The 22,931-nt window shown below is 39.8% G+C and overlaps 1 protein-coding gene across 9 annotated transcripts in view; it reads left to right on the top strand.

The window, feature by feature from the left end:
• Positions 1-22,931, top strand: part of UTRN (utrophin) — a 491,247-nt gene that overhangs the window by 132,917 nt on the left and 335,399 nt on the right. For all 9 annotated transcript variants that reach the window (XM_040965592.1, XM_040965598.1, XM_040965593.1 and 6 more), the window contains 10 exons: positions 1,098-1,213; positions 1,982-2,142; positions 9,326-9,529; positions 10,386-10,567; positions 11,425-11,575; positions 12,924-13,043; positions 14,963-15,064; positions 17,084-17,191; positions 17,453-17,632; positions 20,436-20,605. In XM_040965592.1, coding sequence (XP_040821526.1) covers positions 1,098-1,213; positions 1,982-2,142; positions 9,326-9,529; positions 10,386-10,567; positions 11,425-11,575; positions 12,924-13,043; positions 14,963-15,064; positions 17,084-17,191; positions 17,453-17,632; positions 20,436-20,605 — 1,494 coding nt within the window. The remainder of the gene's footprint in view (positions 1-1,097; positions 1,214-1,981; positions 2,143-9,325; positions 9,530-10,385; positions 10,568-11,424; positions 11,576-12,923; positions 13,044-14,962; positions 15,065-17,083; positions 17,192-17,452; positions 17,633-20,435; positions 20,606-22,931) is intronic.

The raw sequence follows: 22,931 nt of genomic DNA on the forward strand, positions 1-22,931 counted from the left end.
TGGTGGTGAAGTTTTCTATAGGTCACAACAAGAACAGTGCTGGGTGTGTGAGATAAAAATAATCAAATCCAAAATAAAGTATTATCACAAATCTGGATGGGAGTGATTGGAGGCAATTCTTCTCAGGGCCTTTGTTTTAGAAATCTCCTAAGAATTCATTGGAACTGGTTTTTCTGTTCTGCAGATTTAAGTCCACAAAGTCCATTCACATACAATGTGATCACCGATACATTTAGGTTCATTTTTACCACCTTGTCTGAGGACACATTTAATGTATTTTCTGTGCTGTTTTTCTTTCTTGCCTTCTTTTGTTTGGGGCAATCCTCTTCCACTTTACCCCCTTCTTTGATTTCGTATTTAGGAGTCTTGATTTATTTCTTCTAGTGGTTAACCCAGTATTTTTTAAGAATTTCGTGTATTTCACGATACATATTTAGAAACATGGTGACTTCCCTCCGCCGTTCTTCTTCACTATCTCTCCTGCTTTTCTTCTGTAAATTGTTACAATATCATAGTCTTTTGCTTCACAATTGTAAATTTAACACTCCAAAATGCATAAATATCATGATGTAGTAGAGGAAAAGGGAAAAAATCCTACTGTAATTCAGGAGTGCACATATAGGCTGTAAACAACAATTAAATCCTGGGATGTCGAACTCGCTTATAGAGGTTAATTTCTTTTTTTATGTTTTGTGCATTGTCACAGATCAGAAGAAATATGATGGATGTTTGGGAATTGCCTTATTTCACTAACTATAATGGTTTCCAACTGGATCTGTTTGGTTGTAAAACATAAGGTTTAATTATTGTTTATTGCTGAGTAGTATTCTAGGGTATGTACTGACCACATTTTCTTTTTATCTTTTCATCCATCAGACCCAGGAATTTTAACTAGCATATTTAGCATAAGCAATGAACATAGAGTATATTACATATTATTTTAATATTAGCAAATTGCTTTCAAATATGATGTACTTAACAGATTTTTGAACTCTTGTGAATAAATATGTTTAAACCCAAAATAGGTGAGGTTATAGAATGGCTGTTTTCCTCCTGTATGTGTCACTTCACTGCGTTTCGTTTGCCTGGTTTTTCAGACCCGATCTCTTCAGCTGGGATAAAGTTGTCCAAATGTCCCCCATGGAGAGGCTCGAACATGCCTTCAGCAAGGCTCAGACACACTTGGGAATTGAAAAGCTGTTAGATGCTGAAGGTATTGTTTCAAATATTTGCTTTCACACACTTTGCTTTGTGATTTTTGAGCCTTTAAAATATGGTGCTTTCCCTGGCCCCACCGCCCCTTTTGGAATGCACTGGGAAGACTGTGGAGTCCTTTTCCTTTGGAAATACAGGTGTGATCCATTTAATTGCAGACAAATTACTAGCACTTTTGTATTTAGAACTTGCTAAATACTTTTGATAGATATTTAATTGCAGCCCTGGATAGTTACCTATATTAAGTAGGATTTAAAGCTATAGGAAAAACATGTAATTATTAGATAATCGGTATTTGGGTTAGTTACTTGCCTGCTTTTTTCGTGTGAATTTCTTATGTATGATCTTAGCTTGCAGGGCTGGAATAGAATGATTGTCAGTTCCCCAATCCATACTGGTTGATTCATGTCATATTCCTGAGTTCAGATCTGCCGAGCATGGTTTCTCCTGAGCAGGTCAGAGGACAAAGTCTGTCATTCATTACCTTACATGGTATTGTATAATAGCTTAATTTTGAGCATTTTGGGAGTCTTTCCTGGAAGAATTTTGAAGAAGGGAAGATGAAGAGAAAGATAGAATGTTTTTTGCTTCTGTCTTCTATATTGTGGAATGAAATAGCAATCATCTGAGCTACAGCTTTGCCAGAATTACTTACTGTATTAGGGCTTGTTTAGGGGTACTCAGGAGAGTTCTCTTATGTGTAATATTGAGCAATTCACATATTTCAGACCTCCCGTTTAAGGTTCTTATTTTGTTCCATTTTTAGATGTCGCTGTTCAGCTTCCTGACAAGAAATCCATAATTATGTATTTAACGTCGTTGTTTGAGGTGCTACCTCAGCAAGTCACTCTAGATGCTATCCGTGAGGTAGAGACCCTCCCAAGGAAATACAAGAAAGAATGTGAAGAAGAAGAAATCAATATACAGGTAAATTTTACTCAAACCGTTGACTTGCTCTGTGTGGTTTCTCGCAGGTGCTAGAAAAAATACCTTCCAAAGGTTCTGTTCTTGAGCTCTTGTTTCATGGTGCTCGTTTGCACACACGGCTCGGTGTAGACGTGGGTGTGCTGACTGTGTGTGGAATAGCATTCTTACCCTACCGCGCTATGAAGAAGCAGACTGCCACTTCCCACTGCAGGGGTGGGGCCAGTGCCATGCCAAGACTCTCTGTTCTTTTCCATCTTCTAGTGCCATCTTTATCACCACTGTCATGCACTGAAGGTGATTTTGTCACCTTTATTTCCAAGTCCTTATTTGGTTTTCCTTTGTTGCCATTCAAAAAAACTTTTCCATTATATTCTCAAAGGGCTATCAAGCTATTTTTCTTTCATTTGTCTACAATAGGCTATTTGGATTTCCATAAAAGGACCTAATATACTTTTATGTAGCGGGATATAAACAGGTCAACTTCAGGAAATGTAACTGATATCACAGTGCTTTTCTTTCTTAATTATCTTGAATTAGTCCATCATTTTTCTTTCTTAAATTTACTGTAACCAGGCTTCATTCATAATGTGGGAGAATCCTAAGACTTAAATGAGGGCATAAAATCACATAGTCCTGCATTTTAATGACCAGGTAAGTAAGAAATACATGTGGCTTTAAAAATGCTAAGAAATTCATTCTACACAGGCAGAAATTGAGGACTCAGGAGTTTAAATTTCAAACTGTCTCTACTTGCGTTGGATCAATTTCTGAGCCTAACACTGTTTTTCAAAATGTGGTTATATGTACCCACTGTGTCATACAGATAATACATTCAGCGTGTCTAAAATTAATAATGAGCAGCAGCTGTAATTATAATTTTTCCTCTGCTTGGTATTGTTAATTCTACATGTTTCTTTTGTAAAAATGCTATTTAATTTCCACTTTATGTTCATTTGCGTCTCCATCATATGTGGTCTCCCTCAGATTCTCTGCCCTTATTTCAGATTTTCTCTATTCATCAGTCTTTTGTTTTCTCCAAATCAAAAATAGCATGCCTTTCAGAAAACAGGATACACATTGGGTAGTAGAGGGTGAGCTGTGTGTCCTGTGTCCCGATGGTGAGCTGTGTGTCCCGATGGGTGAGCTGTGTGTCCTGTGTCCCGAGGGTGAGCTGTGTGTCCCAATGGGGAGCTATGGCTCCTTTTCATCATTGGACACATAGAGTGTTACTCACAGAAAGCCTGTTTCTTACAAATGAAGAAATTAATATAACTGATTTACCCCTATACTAACTATTCTGTCTCAATAAGGCATGTTTTCAAATGGCGTAGATAATCTCTGTGTTCACCTTTTGGATTTACAGTCATTTCCTTATTAGGTTGGTGTTTTTTTTTTTTTTTTTTTTTTTGTTAGAAAGATGGGATGTTTTGGGGAAAATTCAGGTGGCAGAATAGGGTAAAACACATTTAAACAGATGGAAAAACATTAGCCAGTGTGAAGGAGAGAGGGCACATTCCAGGAAATAGCAGAGGACAGAACAAAAACAGAGGGGTACCTGGAGACTGACAGACGCAGGAAAGCAGAGGACACAACGGTGTGGTGTTACAGTGAATGAAAACCCAGCAGCATTCAGCAAGCAGCAGTCTGAACTGCACCAGCAGCCAGAACTCCACCAGCAACAAGGAGAGAAAGGATATTTAGCAGGAGCTCGGGATGTGAACCCAGACTAATAACTGCCCATCATACATGTCTGTTTGATTTGACCAGGTGCAGAGACAGAACCTCAGGTCCCAGATGGGCAGTGTGGGAACAGGGTGGATTTCATAGTCCAGTCCGACTCCTAGAGCCAAATCAGGTGCAATTTTGAATAGGGAGGCAAAGGCTATGGAACAGGACTGCACATCTGCAGAGCTGGGAGTGAACTCATTTCTGACTTGGTGAACTACATCAACATGGCATCCTAGAGTTTCCACCCAAGACAGGTCTGGGTAGCCCTCAGACCTGATGGCCAGCAGATTAAGAGCTCTAGTATTGGCACATCAGGTGCTATTTTGTACACTATGGCAAAGAATTTAAGATACAGGGACAATAGTGAGCTAGCTGTGCATGCACTAAGCTTGTCAAGAACTCACTGAGCTCACTGGATTGTGCTGGTCCCACAGGAAAATAATACCAATTATGGCATTGTACAGTTGAAAATAGGTCCATGTGGTCCTCAGATCTAACAGCCAACAGGTTAAGGCAAGATTACCACTACCAACAACCTAGCTATATAGGACACCTGGTGTCTCCCTATTCCTGGGACCTACTCCAACCGGAAGTGGGAGAAAGGTTGTACAGATAACAGTGCAGCCTCAGCACATGGAGAGTGGTGAGCCAGGAGCTGGAGCTTATAGAGACCATGGTGGAAAACTAACATAAGAACCCAGACCTGGAACTCACTCAAGGGAGTGGCACAAGTGACTGCAACCACAGTGCCATGCACCAACTGCAATAAGTAAAATCAAACAGTAGGTCTGTTGGTAACACAGCTTAGAAACTTGGCCCAAGGAAAAAGAATCTGATAACCAGAAGTATGATGACCAAGAGCAAAAGAAGAGACCGAGGCACAATGAATATTACTGAAGACTCACTTGCAAAGAAGCAATAACTTTTGCCAACGTCAGAGTTCACTGAAGAAGACATCGAGAAAATGGGGGATACAGAATTCAAAACACTTGTTATAAAACTTCTTAACAACGAGAAACACATAAAGCAGGCATTCAAGGAATATGTCACATTGGAAGTGAATCAAATGAAAGCTGATATATCAGAAATGAAGAATACAGTGGAGCAAATTAAAAGTACAGTGGAGCATCTCCAAAATAGAATGAAGGAAGCAGAAGAAAGAATCTCAATCAGAAAATATTTCCTGTCACCAGGGGGAAACAAACAAAAATCTGGAAGCAGAGCTGAATCAGGCCAAAAAAGTATTCAAGGATTAAAAGACACTATTAAAAGGCTGAATAGAAGAGTTATGGGAGTCCCAGAAGGTGCAGAAAGAGAAACTGGTTTTACAAATATATTTAGGGAAATTTTCCTTTATTATTTCATTAATCTAGAGAAAGATTTGGGAAACAAGATCCAGGAGGGGCACAGAACTCCCAACAGGCTTGATCAAAAGCGATCTTCACTACAACACATGATCATCAAGCTCTCTTTAATGGAACACAAGGAAAAGCTCCTGAAATGCGCATGTGAGCAAAATGACGTATAAAGGAATGCCAGCTAAACTCAGGAGACCTCTCACAGGAAACTCTACAGGCAAGAAGAGAATGGAGTGAAATATTCCAGATTATAAAAGCAAAAAATTGTTGCCCCAGGATAATGTACCCAGCAAAACTTTCCTTGGTCTTGGAAAATAAATAAAATTGTTTTCATGGTCAAGAAAAGTTAAAAGGATGCACTTCTTCCAAACCTGCCCTATAAAGGATACTTCAATATGTTCTCTTGAAAGAGGAGAGGAATAGCACCCATCAACACCGAAGGCAAATGTGAAGAACATCCTAGTAAAATGACAACAGAAGCCTAAATCGATGAATAACCCATTGCTAAAATGACAGGACCAAATTGCTACCTATTTTTATTAACTCTCAAGGTAAATGGCTGTAGCTCAAATGTCATAGATGAGTAGAGTGGATTAAGAAACAAAACCCATCTATTTGTTGCTTACGGGAGACACATTTCACCAACAAAAATCAGTGGACACTATATCACATCGATTTTGATTTTTGTTGTTTCATCTCTTAAGCACTTTCTTCTGATTAAATTCTTCAATGACTCAGATCCCACGGTAGCATCATTTTCTTCAAGAACTTTCTTGCTTTTCCTTTACATTTCTTCAGCGGCACATTAGTCCTTCAGTGGCATGTTATTTAACTTCATGGTATTGTTAATTTTTTTCTTCCTGTTTTTGATTATGATTTGTGGCTTTTCATTTAATGGGATTATAGTAACTGTGTAATGGAGACTACGATATCCAGATGTGAAGATACAATGCAGTATGCATCTCTACTTTTAGACAAAGATGGACTTCCAAGGAAACTGTTTATTGTGTCTTGACAATAGGATGCTGGACTCCCTGCTGTTTTCTATGCCCACAATAATGGACATATGATTGTGTATTAAGAACTATACTGTAGTAATGACATAGGGGAGCTCAGTGAGGGAGAGGGGACTTAAGGATGGAGGAAATTGAAATACCAGGGCATAATAAACCGTAACATAAAATGATAATAATACAGAGAAGTGAACAAAAAAAGATTGGTTGTTTTCATTCTTACAGGGTTGGACATTGACACATATAAAACTTTTGTTTTAAATTCAGGTTGACATGAAAAAGCCTCAGAAATCATTTGCTGTTTGTGAATAAGTATATTACTATAGACTTCTTCATTAGTGTCCTTTCATTAGTGTCTTGGAGGTTGAGAAGTGCTTAATTAGGACGACGTTTATGCTCATGTACTTTTTGATGTAGCCTTGCCTTCGCTACTGAATGGATGCTAAAGGATGGTCTTCCTCTGTCTTTTCTATGGGCATATGCTGTGTAGCATTGGGTGATTTGCAAATAATTCCTACGCTTGTCTTTAAATATCTGACCGTTCCCAATGTGCCTGTGTGTTTTCATTAATACCTCCTGAACGTGTTTGGATAAAGCCTCAATTGTCACATGTCATTGTTGCAGGTAGCTAAGTCACCTTTGTCTTGTCCTTTTCTTCGTTCTTATGTATCCTCACGATAGAAGGGAGCTTTGGTGTCCTATGTGATATTCAGTCAGTTTTGCTCAACTGTTTCAGGATTTTGAGCCCAGAACTTAGTTCTTTCTCTTCTCCATCTTTGACACTACCTATCTTTTGATTCTTCATTGTTCCAACTTTGTTTGCTTTTGTCTGTGTTTTGCTTCTATTTCTACTTTCCTGCTAAAGAGTTTGCTTCCCTTGTGGTATAGGAGGCTGAGGCTGCATGTGCGCTGGAGGCACTCTGGACTTTTTCAGAGATGTTTTCAGATAGGCCTATCAAAATGCACATCCTCTGTTTCTTGATGTCACAGTGTTTTTGTAATCTTTATAATGAATTTTAAATTAAGAATTCGGGGAAAGTAATAAATGATTTTTTTTAAGGCGGGGAAGTCTTAATATGTGATTGCACGTTCAGAACCCAGTCCTCAGAGCTGGTATTTGACCTAATGATTAAGACTTAGCCAGTTAGGATACCTGCGTACCTGGAATGGATACCTTGCTCTGATTCTTGACTCCATTTCTCTAGGCAGGGTGCATATGGGAGCAGCAGTGCTGACTCAAGTAGTTGGGTTCCTGCCATTCACCTGGGCGACTTGGACTTCCTTCTCAGTCCTCAGCTTTGGTGTTGGCCCAGCCGTGGCATTTATTTTGTGGGCACTAGTGGAAGCAGTGGATGAATTCAAGATTTTTTTTCTCTTTTTCTCTCAGCTTCTCAAATAAATTAAAAAATAACAACAATATGGTTGCTGTGTTGACAAATGAATTGTTGAATTAATTAGCAGGAGAGGTGATTGACAGGAAGATGAAGATACCTGTTCCTAGGCTTTTCTAGCACACGGTTGTGCGGAAGAGCTGGTCTGCATGGATTTACAATAAATTTTGAAGGCAGGAGCTGTTTACATACTTAGTGTGGGAAGTGAAGCAGAGGGAAACCCAGGCTGGCTCCCAGATTTTGGCTGGAGTCGTTAGTTGCATGAACGGTCACTTACAAAGGTGGAAAGGCCTGAGGAGGAACAAGTTTGGGGTAGACATGAAGGATGTAGTGATGTGTGTGGTTTGATGTGCCTATAGGATTGTGAAGAGGAGAGGTTGAGAATGGGGTCTAGGAGTTTGCACTTGAGGCTCCTGAAGGAGTGTAGATGGTTCTTTACCTCCAGTGCGCACAGTCAACATTGCTCAAAGTATGTAAAGGGTGGAAAAAGAGCTGCAGACTTCAGTTTTGAGGAGTAGATATTTACAGGCTGACAGCTGGTACTATATGGGAAGGAGGCCAGGAGGGGTTAGTGAAGCAGGGGAGAGTCTCTAAAAGGAGAGAAAGGCCAGTCCCCTGCAGTGCTGTTGAGGAATGGAGCGTCAGGGGGAACCTGCTTTCCAAAGTTTGTTTGGAATCAGTGTGGCGTCTGGTGTGTGTGTGTGTGTGTGTGTGTTGCTTTGGACAAATTCTGGTTTGTTAGGTTGATTATATCATCCCTCTAAAAATGCTGGAAAAAGTGGCCATGTTAACTTTTTAGTTGTATCATTAGAGACAAGGGAACATTCACAGTTTGTACCTGTTAAATCCATGAGTGCTTGCTACAGTCTCCTCTGCATTTCTACATATTTGTTAAGATCCTATTAAAAACTGGGTGAGAGATAATAAAGCAGATAGTCAGTTCGTAAGATTTAAAGAATTTTTGCTCTGGAATTAAACAAAAGGGTGAGAGGGACAATAGATCTGGTGATAAGATCCTAAAGTATTCCTATATAAGGCAGTGGATGCTTGGAAGGTTCTTGAGTGGAATTTATTCCATGATCCCTTTAAAGTGGGTCAGTAAGTAAACAACAGGGCAATTGCCTCTCCAAACAATAACTAAATAGTCAGCACATGACCTGTGTGTATGGTTGTTTTCTTTTTTTAAGACAATTAAAGCACAATATTAAAATGCAATTCAGTGCTAACCAGGGGTCAAAGCGGAGTGCTTATCTCTTTTTTTTTTTTTCCTGTAAATTACATCCATCCTTCACTAAATAACTTTTCTAGCCCTGTGACAAAATTTTCCTCACTATTTTAGCTCTTGGTTAACTCCACGGACATCCCTTTCTGGGGCCCCATGACATTTATTACTTTGCTAACAGGCTTTTTTTGTTCAGCACTGATTTTTTTTCTTTTCTTTCTTTCATTTTTTTTTTTCTTGTTATTGCTATTTTCCTGTCCCTAACTGTATCAGGAACTCATGCATGATGGCTGCGTGTCTGTCTTTTGCCATTTTGGCACACTCACTAGCTGTCTTCTGACCGCTGGACAGCTTTGTTCGCCTGATCCCTGGCCATTGGCTCAGTGCCCAACACGAGGTGCTGCCTATTTTGGGTTCTGCCGACACTGTGTCCAGGATTGACTGTGAGCTTTTGTCGCTCTTGTTTTCTAGAATGCAGCGCTGGAGGAGGAGCGGGAAAGTCCCCGAGCTGAGACCCCCAGCACTGTCACCGAGGTGGACATGGACCTGGACAGTTACCAGATAGCGCTAGAAGAAGTACTGACCTGGTTACTGTCGGCAGAGGACACCTTCCAGGAGCAGGATGACATTTCTGATGATGTGGAAGAAGTCAAAGACCAGTTTGCAACCCACGAAGTAATTATCTGTGGCTCCTGAGCCTCTCTGCCTGCCAGGAGTCGTGGGCCTTGGTGGGGCCTGCACTCTGGCCCTGCTTGTTGAATTCTGCCCCACAGAATGGTGGTGGCGTAGTTGAGAGCTTAAGCTGTTCATCCAAGGCTTATTGGCAAAACTGGCATGGGTGATGTGTGTCAGAATTAGATTTCAGGTTTTAATGAATGGTTACTTGGGTATTTTAGAGAAACATTGATGAAAACAGTGCGTGGCACACTTCTCTCTGAAGTGTGCTGCTGTGGCTAAAAAGCAGAATGGAGATTCAGCACATTTAGGTTTTGATTGTTCCTTAGCTAGGGGTTGTTTTTATTTGTTGGATTATGAAGCAAATTTGGAATGAAAGTTTCCTGCTATTTGAAGGATGCATTATGATGTAGCAAATTTGAGTATTTGGAAATTTCTTTTTGATTAAACAGTTTTGGTTTATATATTCCTGCTTATTGGTATTCTTTTTATTGTTATTGGATTGAAAATAAATGAAATGGTAATAGGCTTCCAGCGGTTCCTCTAGTATGAGTGAGGTGTTGTATTTATAATATTTACTCCTAATTCCGCATTCACAATCTGTTAATTGCAAAATCAGCATTTACTTTAAAACAGCTAGTATTATGTATCACAGGTTACATGGGTCTATTTGATCTCTTTCTCTCTTCTGTTTTGTTTTGTTGCTATTTTTAGAGCTAGTAAGTTGAGCCAGTGTCTACTTCCCGTACCCTCTTCTGGGCCCCCCTTTCCTGCAGCATTGATGATTGCGTTAGGCTTCAACAGTTCACTATTATTGAAGCAAGCGGTTCACAAGTAATCATGTTGTTTTTCCTAGGCATTCATGATGGAGCTGACTGCCCACCAGAGCAGCGTAGGGAACGTCCTGCAGGCAGGTAACCAGCTCATCACCCAGGGAACTCTGTCTGATGAAGAGGAGTTTGAGATTCAGGAACAAATGACCCTGCTGAATGCTAGATGGGAGGCGCTGAGGGTGGAGAGCATGGACAGACAGTCCCGGTGAGTGAACTCCACGAAATTCACGCTTTATGCCCCTTGCTGAGTGGCTCAGCGCAGCTCACATAAAATCTGCAAGTACAGGAACTTGCTTTGTCAAATGTTGACTTTTTTTTTCTTTTTACTGTAATATAGCTGGACTTTTGTTACTGTATGAAAAAAAAATTATGTGTTTGAGAGGTTGGGGGAAAAACAGAAAGAGAGAGAGACTCCTATATACTGCTTCTTTCTTAAATGCCCAACACAGTCAACAAAGCCCAAAGTTGGGAGCTTCATCTTGTTTTCCCATGTGGGTGCTAGGGACCCAATCACTTGACCAGTAACCCTGGTTCTGCTTTAGTAGGAAGCTGGAGTCAGTAGCTGGAGGTGGGTATTGGAACCAGGTATTTTGATGTGGAATGCATGCATATCAACTGGTCATCTACATATCCGTCCCTGCAGCTAGAGTTTACTTACTCCTAAGCTTGAGGCACACTGCTAGAATTGAACGAGATATTTTGGAAATGTTGTGGGCATTTTCCATCATCTTTGTTTCCTCTTTGGTGTAGCAGCAAAGCCAAAAAGTGGAAGATGAAATACAGATTTTAGCAAAAGAAGTTTCATAGGTCTAGTTATCTGTTCGCAGTAATTATTAAAGATGGCTGATCAAGAACTTGGTATGAAGAAGACAGGACTATGTATAATAAAGATAAGGAAGAAACTAGAAGTGTTATTCTTGGTGTCTATATTTAAGGACTCTGCTACTTTAAATGGTTAGACAAGGATGTGTTCTTTTTTGCCCCATTTCTCTGGTGCCTGGACTGTGTGTTTGCCTTGTAAAAGAAAAGTCTAATGGGACTGACTCTGTGTCCCCTGGGCAGGCTGCATGACGTGCTGATGGCACTACAGCGGCAGCAGCTGCAGCAGCTCTCAGCGTGGTTGGCCCTCACTGAAGAACGCATTCAGAAGATGGAAGCCCGCCCCCTGGATGATGACCTGAAATCCCTGCAGAAGCTGCTGGAAGAACATAAAGTAACCCCAGCTCCTATTTCTTTTATGCATTATCAAGCAAAACAGAGCAGCACTTTGCATCCACAGGGACTGATGGCCTTTCTCATTAGTTGCACTAGGGACACTTCCCCCATGTTCTCTTTATTGAACAGGTCATTGGTTAGAGTTCTTGGGGACGTGACTTGCTGGGTCAGGGAAGAAAACAGGTTAGAAGTTTACACAGGTCTACGAAGTAACGTTATGAATGTGTATGTTTCATGGGATTTAGGAAGGGGTTTCGGTACCCTGCTTTGTTGACACTGATGCAGGTGTGGGTGAAGTAGCATGTCTTGAGAGGTGTCTGCGGCTAATTCTCTCAAGAAAGCTGTGGACAATTCTTAGAGACAGAAGAGCATCAGACACACTCAGCAACCATAGTTTGTTGGACAGTTTAGTTTGCTCACAAGTTTGGGAGGTAACTTTTTACAGAAGACAAGGAAAGAGAGAGAAGAATTCCTCTGTAATAAATAGAACTTTAGTTATAAACACAACTTCAGAGGTATTTGGTAACAATGAGGATATTCTTTTTAAAAATTGCCTGACAGTAGTTGCTGATATTAGGAATTCAATCTGGGTTTGCCTTGGTGAGATGGGAACTGCACATACTTAGTTTGCTTTCTTAGTTAGCATATCAGAATAACTTCTGATTGTAGCAATCTACTTATCTCTCATGTTTTTTTTTTTTTTTTAATTATTTACTGGCGAGGCAAAGAGAAACAGAAAACTGCTATCTGCTGGTTCACTCCGTAAATTTCCACAACGTCCAGACTGAACCAGATCCAAAGCTAGGAGCTGGAAACTTTAATTTAGGTCTCCAGTATGAGCAGCAGGAGACCGATTCCTTCAGTCATTACCTCCTGCTTGCATCCCATTGGCAGGAACTGGAGGCAGGAGCTGGAAATGGAGCTTGGGAATAACCCCAGATGCTCTTACGTGGACTAACCACTAGCGAGGTTCTTAACTGCTAGGCCACATGCCTGCTCTGTGTATCTCATTTTATACCATACTGCCCTAGTAAAATAATCTCTGACTGTATGTTTAAGCTCTGGATTTAAAAAAAAAATCCTCTTCTACATTATTTTTTAATGTTATTATCTTTCTTTGGGCCGAACTTGAAATAAACATGACATCTCATTTGCAGTTCATTACGACAGAACCCATTTTGATGTATAATCAGCTTACTTTATTAATAGACACATAGGGTAACAACTGGGAATTTAAATATGATGCGTCATCGCATATTCTTATTTACTATTGACAACTGAGTAGATTTTAAACAGGTATGTTTGAAAGAGCAGAACTTGTGCTTTATCTTTTTTTTTTTTCCTAGAGTTTGCAAAATGACCTGGAGGCTGAACAGGTGAAGGTGAATTCATTAACTCACATGGTGGTGATTGTGGATGAAAACAGTGGCGAGAGTGCAACCGCTGCCCTGGAGGGGCATTTACAGGTAAGGGTCCTGTAAAACAGGGCAGCCTGAGGCCCAGCTCCATGCCAGTGTTCTTCATGCCCTGTCTCAGTATTTATGGAGAAGGATAGGATTGAGGTTCCACAGCCCATGTTTAGATTCCCTGCCATCAGCCACTGGCGTGACTATGTGGGGATGGCTGCTGGCTCCATCTCCTACCTGTGTAATGGCAAGAGTTGGAAAGCACAAGAACTTAAGAAGTGGACCACAGAGTGTTTTGCTCAGAATCATTAAGTATCTGTGAAAATCTGGATTTTAGGACTTTACACAGACTTGATCCCTGGGAGCAAATCTGAAATGTGGGATTAAAAAAGCTGTGCACAATTTTCTAGACTCTTTCATAACCAGGTGTAAATTTCAACAGATTTGGGAACCTCAACAGATTGCTGCTTGTTGAACAAAGACAATAGCTTATCCTCTCTCTTCTCTCTTTTCTTTTGCAGTTTTAGCATAACGGTAGTACAAATGCCACTGAAGTCAGCACACAATAATTTACTTTTCGATCTTCATAAAGATAGTTTTTTGTTATTTCATTTGGATGGTGGTTAGATAACCTGCTGTCATATTGTCAAGTTGAGTCTCATTAACTTTCAGATCATGATTTTATCTTGAGAATTTCTTTTTGTTTGTAATGGTAAAGTTGTCCAGTGGCTCTGAGACTTTTTTGTGGAAATGTGTAGTTATTAGAGTAATGTGAGAGGCAGGCAGTCATGTTGAGATTCTTTGACACTGAGGAAACAAAAATTAAGAGAGATTAAGTAACCCTTCTGAGCTTTAAATAGAAAATCACTTATCATGCTATGATTGAAGACCTGTCTTCAATTTTTCTTTTATGAACTCTTAAAAGCTGCTATTTGTATCAAGTATCATAATTTTCATGTGAATTAAGTAGTTTCTGTTCATGTTTAAGTAAGTTAGAAATAAGCTTATCTTGTGAATCATTCGTTTAAAAAGTTGGGAAAATATTTTGAGGAAATCACCATGAAAAATGTTTAAATAGTTAAATTGATCTTGTATTGCTTATACTTTTTTAGATGTAATTTAGATGTTAATGGCTGTTAACTACGGATCATATAGTGTGAACATAATAAACCAAGTAGGCATTTAGTTAAAATAAGTAATTGTAAAGTAAAAAAATTTTTTTTTCCAGATTTTTGGAATGACAAATACAAGTGTCATTGGCATGCACAAAGTGGCTCTAAAATATAATTGATACAGATTTTTTAAAAAGCAATGATAGACTGAATATTTTGAAATAAAAACCTAGATATGTTTATTTAAGGAAAATATTTTTAAATGTTACATTCTCATTTGAAAGTATAGTAAAATGAAAGGAAGAGGAATTTAATGTAAAACTTACAGTTTAGTGACCAATGTTAAAGCTTGGTAGGTTAACCTACCTCTTGGAGTGCCTGCATTTCATATTGGAATTCCCAGGTCAGTGCTGGCTCAGCTGCTTCTGTTCAAGAGGCCCCCTACCATGCCTGATAGGCAGCAGTTGATGGCCCAGTGGACTTGGGTTTCTGCTACCCACACTGGAGAATAGCCTAGAGTTCTGCCCCAAATCTGGCTGGGTTATGAATAGTCAAAGAAAGATCTCTCTCTCTCTCTGATTCTCCCTTCTTTCTCTGTCATCGTGTTTCTAAAAATAAACAAACAAATAAATAAAATGTGACATGGAGGTCTTGTTTTGCTTTCCTACCATATACAATGAAATAATTAAGCTCTGTAGAAAGTTTTTCTACCTATACAACCATAGTATTCATGTGTTACTTTTAGAAACTTCTGTAAGAATGTCCCCCCTAAGTTGCGGCATTGTAAGAAAAAACAAGTTACGGGTTGCTTAAATGATTGTGTTACTCTCCAGGCAATTGATAGAGAATGCTTTTTTCCTTTCTTAGAAACTTGGGGAGCGTTGGACGGCGGTGTGCCGTTGGACCGAAGAGCGATGGAATAGGTTACAAGAAATCAATATGTTGTGGCAGGAATTACTGGAAGAGCAGGTATGAAATTGTTGCCCATTATGGCTAGACAGATGGTGAAAACTAACCTGTGTTTTATTAGGGCTTGAGACTATAGTTGGCCTGTTTACTTTTCTTGAAAGGAAAATATATAAATAATTGTTGTTTCAAAATGTCTATTTTATAATAGATCATGCAGCTTATTCACAGAGAGAGATTGTTATATTGTTCCATGGTAATCATCCTAAATTTCATCTGAGTTAGTTATCTGGAATGTTATGACTCAGACATACTGTTTCCATGATTTGACATTATTATTGGATTTGAGTTGAGTCATGTATCTGAATTTGCATTCACACAGTTTTCTAGCATATGGTTTATGCTTGGTAAATAAGTGAATACACGCAATACTTTGTGAATTAGTGATCACAATTATCTTTTGCTTTGATTTTAACCAGATTAAATACTAGAATTAATGAGAAAATACTTTTAGCCACACCTTTGTATGTTGATCCCACTGGGCGTTATTCTAAATGGAACTTAGCACAAAGTTGTCACCTTAATTTTCCGTCCAAGTGGTGGTCCTTTTCCCATTCTTAATAAACTTTTCCTTTTAGAAGAAGCAACCATCAAAATAGAATACAAATAAGCAGAACTTTTCTCCTCAAATGTCAAACAGTTGTGGTTTAGAAAATAAGCAGATACGCTTTTCCCACACTGCCCAGTGTCTATTTTGATTCTTTTAAATGCATTTCATTTCCACCCACAAAAAGCAACTGTATTCTCTTCTGGAGGATAAAAACCCAAGGGTATAACATTTTGTGGTTTACCAAATATGGTGGTAGATACTGCATCTTGAAAAGTAAGTTACAAAATCTGTCTAAATATAAATTACTAATCACTACTCCCCCACTTTTGCTCAGCAGTTTATTAAGGATCAAATAATGAACCTGGTTCTGATTTCTGAATGTTTCTGTTTGCAAATGTTTGCGTTTAGTTGGAAACGTGCATTCAAGTCTCAGAGTCATAAAGGTTTGCGAACATTTTCCTTTAATAATGGCAGGATGTGCATTGATCATCAAGGAATTTGTGGTGTTGGACTTTGCCCAGGCAAACTATTCCAAAAATGTGGAAATAATTTTTTTGTGTGTGGAAATGATGTTGACTGAATAGTTAAAACACCATTAAAATCTGGGAGTGTTTCCTTACTGACATCATTTTGATTGTGGCACCTGCATTAGACAGAGGACAGGTCCTATAACTTGTGTATATGCTTTACTTCCCTAATTTTTGTTTTCTTTGGATGGAATATCAGTGTTAAATAAGTTGATTAAATAGTTAAGAAAGAATTGTTCTTACTTCAAACAGAAACCCCTTTTTTTGTTTGACCTCCAGCTTACAGAGAAGAATTTCTGTGGCAGATAATAAATTTCAGAAAGAATTAGCCCAAGTAGTCATCATCGTTTTCCAACATGCCTTTAAGTTTATTTCTCAGTATTACTCAATATGCTTAACTTATAGAGCATGCATTCTTGTCCAGTGACGTGTAGACATCTCCCTAGTGACTTTGGGTCATCCTCAGACTTCTGCCTTTGTTTTTAATTCCTGCTGACATTGGATGTCTGCCTGATGTTGTGGAAAGACCACTGGTTTCAGGGTCCGTAACTCCTCCAGCTTGACCGTTAACTAGCCAGGTGATTTTGGATGTGTATCTTGACATCCCTTTCATTCTCTTCTGGAGGAGTGCCTTATAAGACAGCTTTGAGCTTTCGTTTATCTCAGCCGAGTTATGATGTACTTCTTCTGGAAACTTAAGTAGTTGGATTTGGCCATTTCCTTCCATCTACCTCCATGAGAATTATGTCAGGCCTATTTGTTGCAAATTTGAAAAGGGTAATATTTTACGGAAATATGCTTTTCTGGATCTTAAATTGTATTTGAAGTCTTTCCTCTCCTTAGACTAGAGTGACTTCTCTAGTAGAATAAATGTGTTTGAAATGGGAACTTGACTGAGTTGAATGATTCCCCAGTTATATTTCCAATTTTTGTTGTTACCTGTAGTGCCTGTTGAAAGCTTGGCTAACTGAAAAAGAAGAGGCTTTAAATAAAGTCCAAACCAGCAACTTTAAAGACCAAAAGGAACTAAGTGTCAGTGTCCGACGTCTGGCGGTAAGTGGTGTGTTCTCACTCTCCCTGTTATAAACCTGTGATGTCTTAGTTTTTTATGTCTTAGTTATTTATCTCCTGGTAAATATTGATAATGACTCAGCACCTACCACTGGAGCCAGTGATCTGGAGCCAGGAGTCTTGTATGTTAGCATAGTGAACTATACGATCTATGGATTTCACTAGACAATGTACATATGACAGGAGAACAGGAAGATCAAGTTCTATTGAGAAAAATAATCTAATGAATATCTACAATTCTAGATTTTGAAGGAAGACATGGAAATGAAGCGCCAAACATTGGATCAGCTGAGTGAGATTGGCCAAGATGTGGGTCAGTTAGTTGATAACCCCAAGGCATCTCAGAAGATCAACAGTGACGCGGAGGAACTAACTCAGAGATGGGATTCTTTGGTTCAGAGACTAGAAGATTCTTCCAACCAGGTACTTTTGATTTGGCCAGTATGTTGTGCTACTAAGAATTTAGATTTTAATATTCAGATGAATGTTAGTTGTAAGTTGTAGGAAATAACAATAGTAGGTAAGTTAAACATACTAAAGGTGTTATACCTGACAAATAATTGATGTGTGAAACTTTCCTTCTGCTTTCTAAACCAGTTTCTTATCTTCAAAAAGCTTGCTAATATCCACTAAATTAATACACAGCAATTGATGACAAATATAGCATAAATCTGTTTAAAATCTTAAATAATTAGGTTAATCTTAAAGATGTTTTAGTGAATTGATCAAAAATAAAATTGTGCTTTAAACATGAATGTTTATAAGAGCATTTTTCCTTTTTTAAAGATTTATTTATTTTTATTGGAATGGCAGATATACAAAGAAGAGGAGAGACAGAGAGGAAGATCCTCTGTCTACTGAGTCACTCCCCAAGTGGCTGCATGGGCCAGAACTGAGCCAATACTAAGCCTGGAGCCAGGAGCTTCTTCTGGGTCTCCCATGCAGGTGCAAGGTCCCACGGCTTTGGGCTTTCCTCCACTGCTTTCCCAGGCTACAAACAGGAAGCTAGATGGGAAGCAGGGCTGCTGCGATTAGAACTGGTGTCCACAAGGGGTCCTGGCACATGCAAGGCGAGGACTTTAGCTGCTAGGCTACCACGCCATGCCCAGCATGTTTCTTTATATCCTGAAATTACAACCTGAATGTTGAGTGACAGATGAATAGACAGACAAAATATGGTCACATCATGTAGCACAGTATCCCTTGGCAATACAGATGAGTTATTGACACATGCTAAAACATAAATGAGCATTAAAATCATAAAACAACAAAGTCATAGTGTTATATGCACCATGATTCTCTGTATGAAATAGGCAAATTCACCTGAGCAGATTATTGATTGTTAAGAGTTGAAGGAATAGGGAATGAGGAATGGGAAGTGATTGCAGCTGAGCATGGGGTTTCTTTTTGCAGTGATGAAGCTGTTTTGGAATTAGTGTGGTGATGATTAAAGAAAATCTGGTATAGGACTTGCACTGTGGCTCAGTGGGTTACGCTGTTGCCTGTGATGCTGCAGGGCACCTTTCATGTCCCAGCTGCTTCCCTTCTGATGCAGCTCCCTGCAGATGGCCTGATAAAATCAGTGGGAGATGGCTCACATGTTTGGGCCCCTGCTGCACATATGGGAGACCAGAAAATGGCTCGTGATTCCTGGCTTTGTGCCGACCCAGCACTGGCAGCTGTGGCCTTCTAGGAGGGAGCCGCTAGATAAAAGTTGTCTCTGTGTATATAGCTCTCCCTGTCTGTAGTTCTGATTTTGAAATAAGCAAATAATTTTAAAAAATTTTTTGTTGTATTTTTACAAATGCATTACATTGCATTATGTGACACAGTTTCATAGGCTCTGGGATTCCCCCAACCCCTTCCCATACCCTCCCCCCAAGGTACCCTCCCTCCCATGGTGGATACCTCTATCTTGTTGCAGTGTTACAGTTCAAATTCAGTCAAGATTCTTTCATTGCAAGCATATACCAAGCATAGAGTCCAGCATCATATTGTCCAGATAAATTGAGCGATTTCTTGGGGAGACCATCTCTGGTCTGAAGCTAGAGCTGGCAGAATATCATCCTGATCAATGGAAAGTCCCAACAAAACATCAACAACAATTTACAACATTATGGAATTAATTGCATGGTATTGAGTAACCAGTATGTTAAAAAAATACAAGTTCTTAACCACAGCCTGTGACTACTTCATTGGCATTTCAGTTTTAGTTTATATACAGAACCAGCTGCTGTACACCTTAAAATGGCTATATGGTACTATTCACCTGTCTTGTGTCTATTTTCATTTTAGTATTTAGCAGTTTATAGTGTTGAAGCATAATTTTGTTGAACTTGGCAGATGTTAGGATAGTCTAAACTGGCTTATAACTCTAATAAGGCATATGTCAACAGTTGAGGCGTAGAACAGTTTTAACAGGGGTCTTCAATACCCCAGTGAGGAGTAACTAATCTGTGTTCCACCTAGTAAAGTCTACATGAATCCACGCTGACTATTTCCTGTCTGGTTCCAAGCTTTCCTTGTTGTTCTCCGTCTATCTATTCTACATTTTTTTTCTTTTTTGGGGGGCGGGGGAGGGCTCCGGAGTGACCCTGATTGTCACTGCAGGAGAGGGTGGGGATCTAAAGTTGGAACTAAGTAAGGACCAGAGAAAGCTACTCTCCCTAGGGCAAATAAATTTTTAAAAATAAATAAGTGTATTTATACAATGGAATGTTAATTCAGCCATCAGAAAGAATGAATCGTGATATTGTAAGAACATTGCTAGGAATTGGAGAACATTATATTCAGTGATATAAGCCAGAAATAAACAAATAACACATGTTTTTTGTGCACACACACACATGCACAGAGAATAATATGTAATTAAATAACACATGATGTATGTGGACACACACATATACAGAGAACAATGTGTAATTATGTTTGCCATAAAGGGAAGAGCTAATTGCCTGGTATGATTGATTTATGTTGTATATATTAATGTATATTTTGTACCGTGCCCCTTAAAATGTACAAGTATTTCATGTTAATTTAACTTTAAGAAATAAATACATTGCACCACAAAAAGGAAGGGAATAAAATTCAGGATGATGACATAACCGTGGGTATGTGCAGGTACCTGCTTTGTACATTTGTAAAGGGAGGTTGTGTGGCTCCTGGAGAGGCGAGTTCAAGTTCTCTGTTTGTAAAACATTCAAGCTTTGCTTGGTCATCATTGCAGGTGACTCAGGCTGTGGCCAAGCTGGGGATGTCTCAGATTGCCCAGCAGGATCTTCTGGAGACTGTGCATGTCCGAGAAAAGGTGACCATGAAGAAGTCCAAGCAAGAACTGCCTCCGCCACCGCCACCCAAGAAGAGGCAGATCCATGTGGATACTGAAGCCAAGAAAAAGTGAGAGCCGGCCCAGTGCCCAGACCCTGTGCTGCATGCCACGTGGTCGATGCCTTGTCCTTGTTCTGTGCTCAGCACTAACAGTCGTGAATTTAGACCAGTTACCATCATGGAATTTCAACTCCTGAGCCTCTAATGGCCCCGAGTCTCTGAAACTTTCTGCATCACACTACTGAGCTCCATAGTCATCTTGGGGGGTTCTTCTCCATGCTTTATCTGGAGAACTGATGCAGAATTCTTCTTTCATCCTGTGCCGTCTTACTCTGGGATGGCGTGGTGGTTCAAAACTCCTCTTTTTTTCCCCCCCCTAATTCATACTTCTGACAAGTTTTGCTTCAGCTAGATTCCATACTGTTTGTGAATTTCTTTCTTCTTCTTCTCATTGTTAAAAAATTACTTAATTCAGGGAACTAATTCTTCCTTTTTACCTCTCATTCTTTTTCATGTTTTGTGTTATTTTCTTTGCCAGATGCATGAATAGATTCTTTGCTCTTGGCTTCAGGGTCCATCTCTGGAATAAAGTGTCTTTTTGTCTTATTGATCAAGAGGAAACACAGCATCTTTGAGAATCATCATCACAAACACCACCTAGGGAGCATTCCTAAAGTCATTCTATTAAGCTAGAATGTGTTCTAGCTCCTGTACTTGACCTTCACTGCAGCTGTTATTCCTTAATAAGCGGGTTTGAGTAATACTGTTCAAACTCCCTTCAAAACTGAATTGCAGTGCTCTGATAAAAAGTGAAAAGACAGACTTTTCATAAGAGTATTTGTTAAAATCGGATTTTCCAACTTTAAAAAAGATTATTTATTTGAGAGGCAGAGTGGTAGAAAGCCACACACACACACACACACACACACACACACACACACGTACACACACAGCATTTATTCCATCTTCCACCTACTGATTCACTCCCCCAATGTCCTTAGCAGCCATTGTTGGCTAAGCTAATGCTAGGAGCCAGGAATTCTATCAGGGTTTCCAGTGTGAGTGATGGAAACCAAGTATGTTGCTATCACTTGCTGCTCCACAGGTGCCTTAGCAGGAAGCTGGATCAAAAGTGGGGTGACCATCATTCCCTAGGCACTTCAAAATAAAATGTGGCTCTCCCAGACTCAGACTAAACTGAGCATAGCACAAACACTTGTCCTGGGATTCCACTTTTATCAGATGCCTTTGATTTTGAGTACAACATTGTGCTTTCGCCTCCCAATTAGCATCTCTGTGCAAGACCTTTGTGCCTCTACGTTGCATGCTGCAGCTGTGCAGCCTTCATTTGGGAGGTGAGGCAGCACGAAGCTGATATTGATATTAGCATGGGTCATATGCTTCCTGGGTGCCTATTCCCTCCTGTGTAACTTGCAGCGTATCTTTCCATAGCTGACGTTCTGCTTTTGGGACAGAAAGTTCTAGAAGGCTGGAATGCAGACTTGTGAAAGCTGAATTTAAATAAGACTTTATCCTGTAGGGCGCTTTCTGTTCCAAGGGACAGGATACCACACCCAAAGAGACTTCAACAAAGGGATCATTATTAGGCCACATTGTAGAAAGCCCTGAGTCAGGGTGCTTTCAATTGGAGGATATGCTCAGAGCACTCTGCTGTCTTTGGGGTATTGGCTTTCTCCCACAGCCTTGCCATGCTACTCCCTGGGTCTCCCTGGCTGTGATTCTGTCCCTTTTCCCTGCCTTGCATACATGGCAGGTTGCACCTGTTTGTGTATGGCAGTCTTTGCAGCTGTATTCTTAGGAACTCAGTGTGGCATGGGTGAACAGCTGAGAGGGCCATAGTCATTGACTTGTGATGTGATTGGGGCAGACATTCCTTTAGTTCATTCCTGGATGAACAAAACTCAACTACATCCAGTTCATTACAGTAGAGGGCAATTGTATCTTGTTATTAGAAAGCTTATCTTCATTCCCCAAACCATACCCCTCTGAGGCTGCTCATGTGTATTTTCTGAACCAGAACAGAGCCCCATTGTCCCTGCACAGTGTATGCCCTTTTCAGCAGTGGGAGAAAAATGTCCTATTCTGCTTTTCATTATTCCAAATTCCAAACTGTCCTTAACCGTTCCTAGTGTGATGGGTTTCTGAAACTCTTCATATGTTTGATCTGTTTGTCTCAATATGGATTGCTTAAGTAGTTTTGAATCCTGGATAATGGGACTTCAGTGTGGTGGCCTGGTTTCCCTTTGTGTCCCTGGTTGTTGCTCGTACCTGGTTCTCGCTCAGCCACAGTAGGGCAGTCACTTCCTGTTATTACTCTTGCTTAAGTTGACAGCAGGTATTGACTAAGTCACCAAGGTCATTTTAAATCTATGAT

This window comes from Ochotona curzoniae, unplaced genomic scaffold, assembly GCF_017591425.1.
Source record: "Ochotona curzoniae isolate NIBS_2020 unplaced genomic scaffold, NIBS_Ocur_1.0 scaffold_3890, whole genome shotgun sequence".
Lineage (NCBI taxonomy): Eukaryota > Metazoa > Chordata > Mammalia > Lagomorpha > Ochotonidae > Ochotona > Ochotona curzoniae.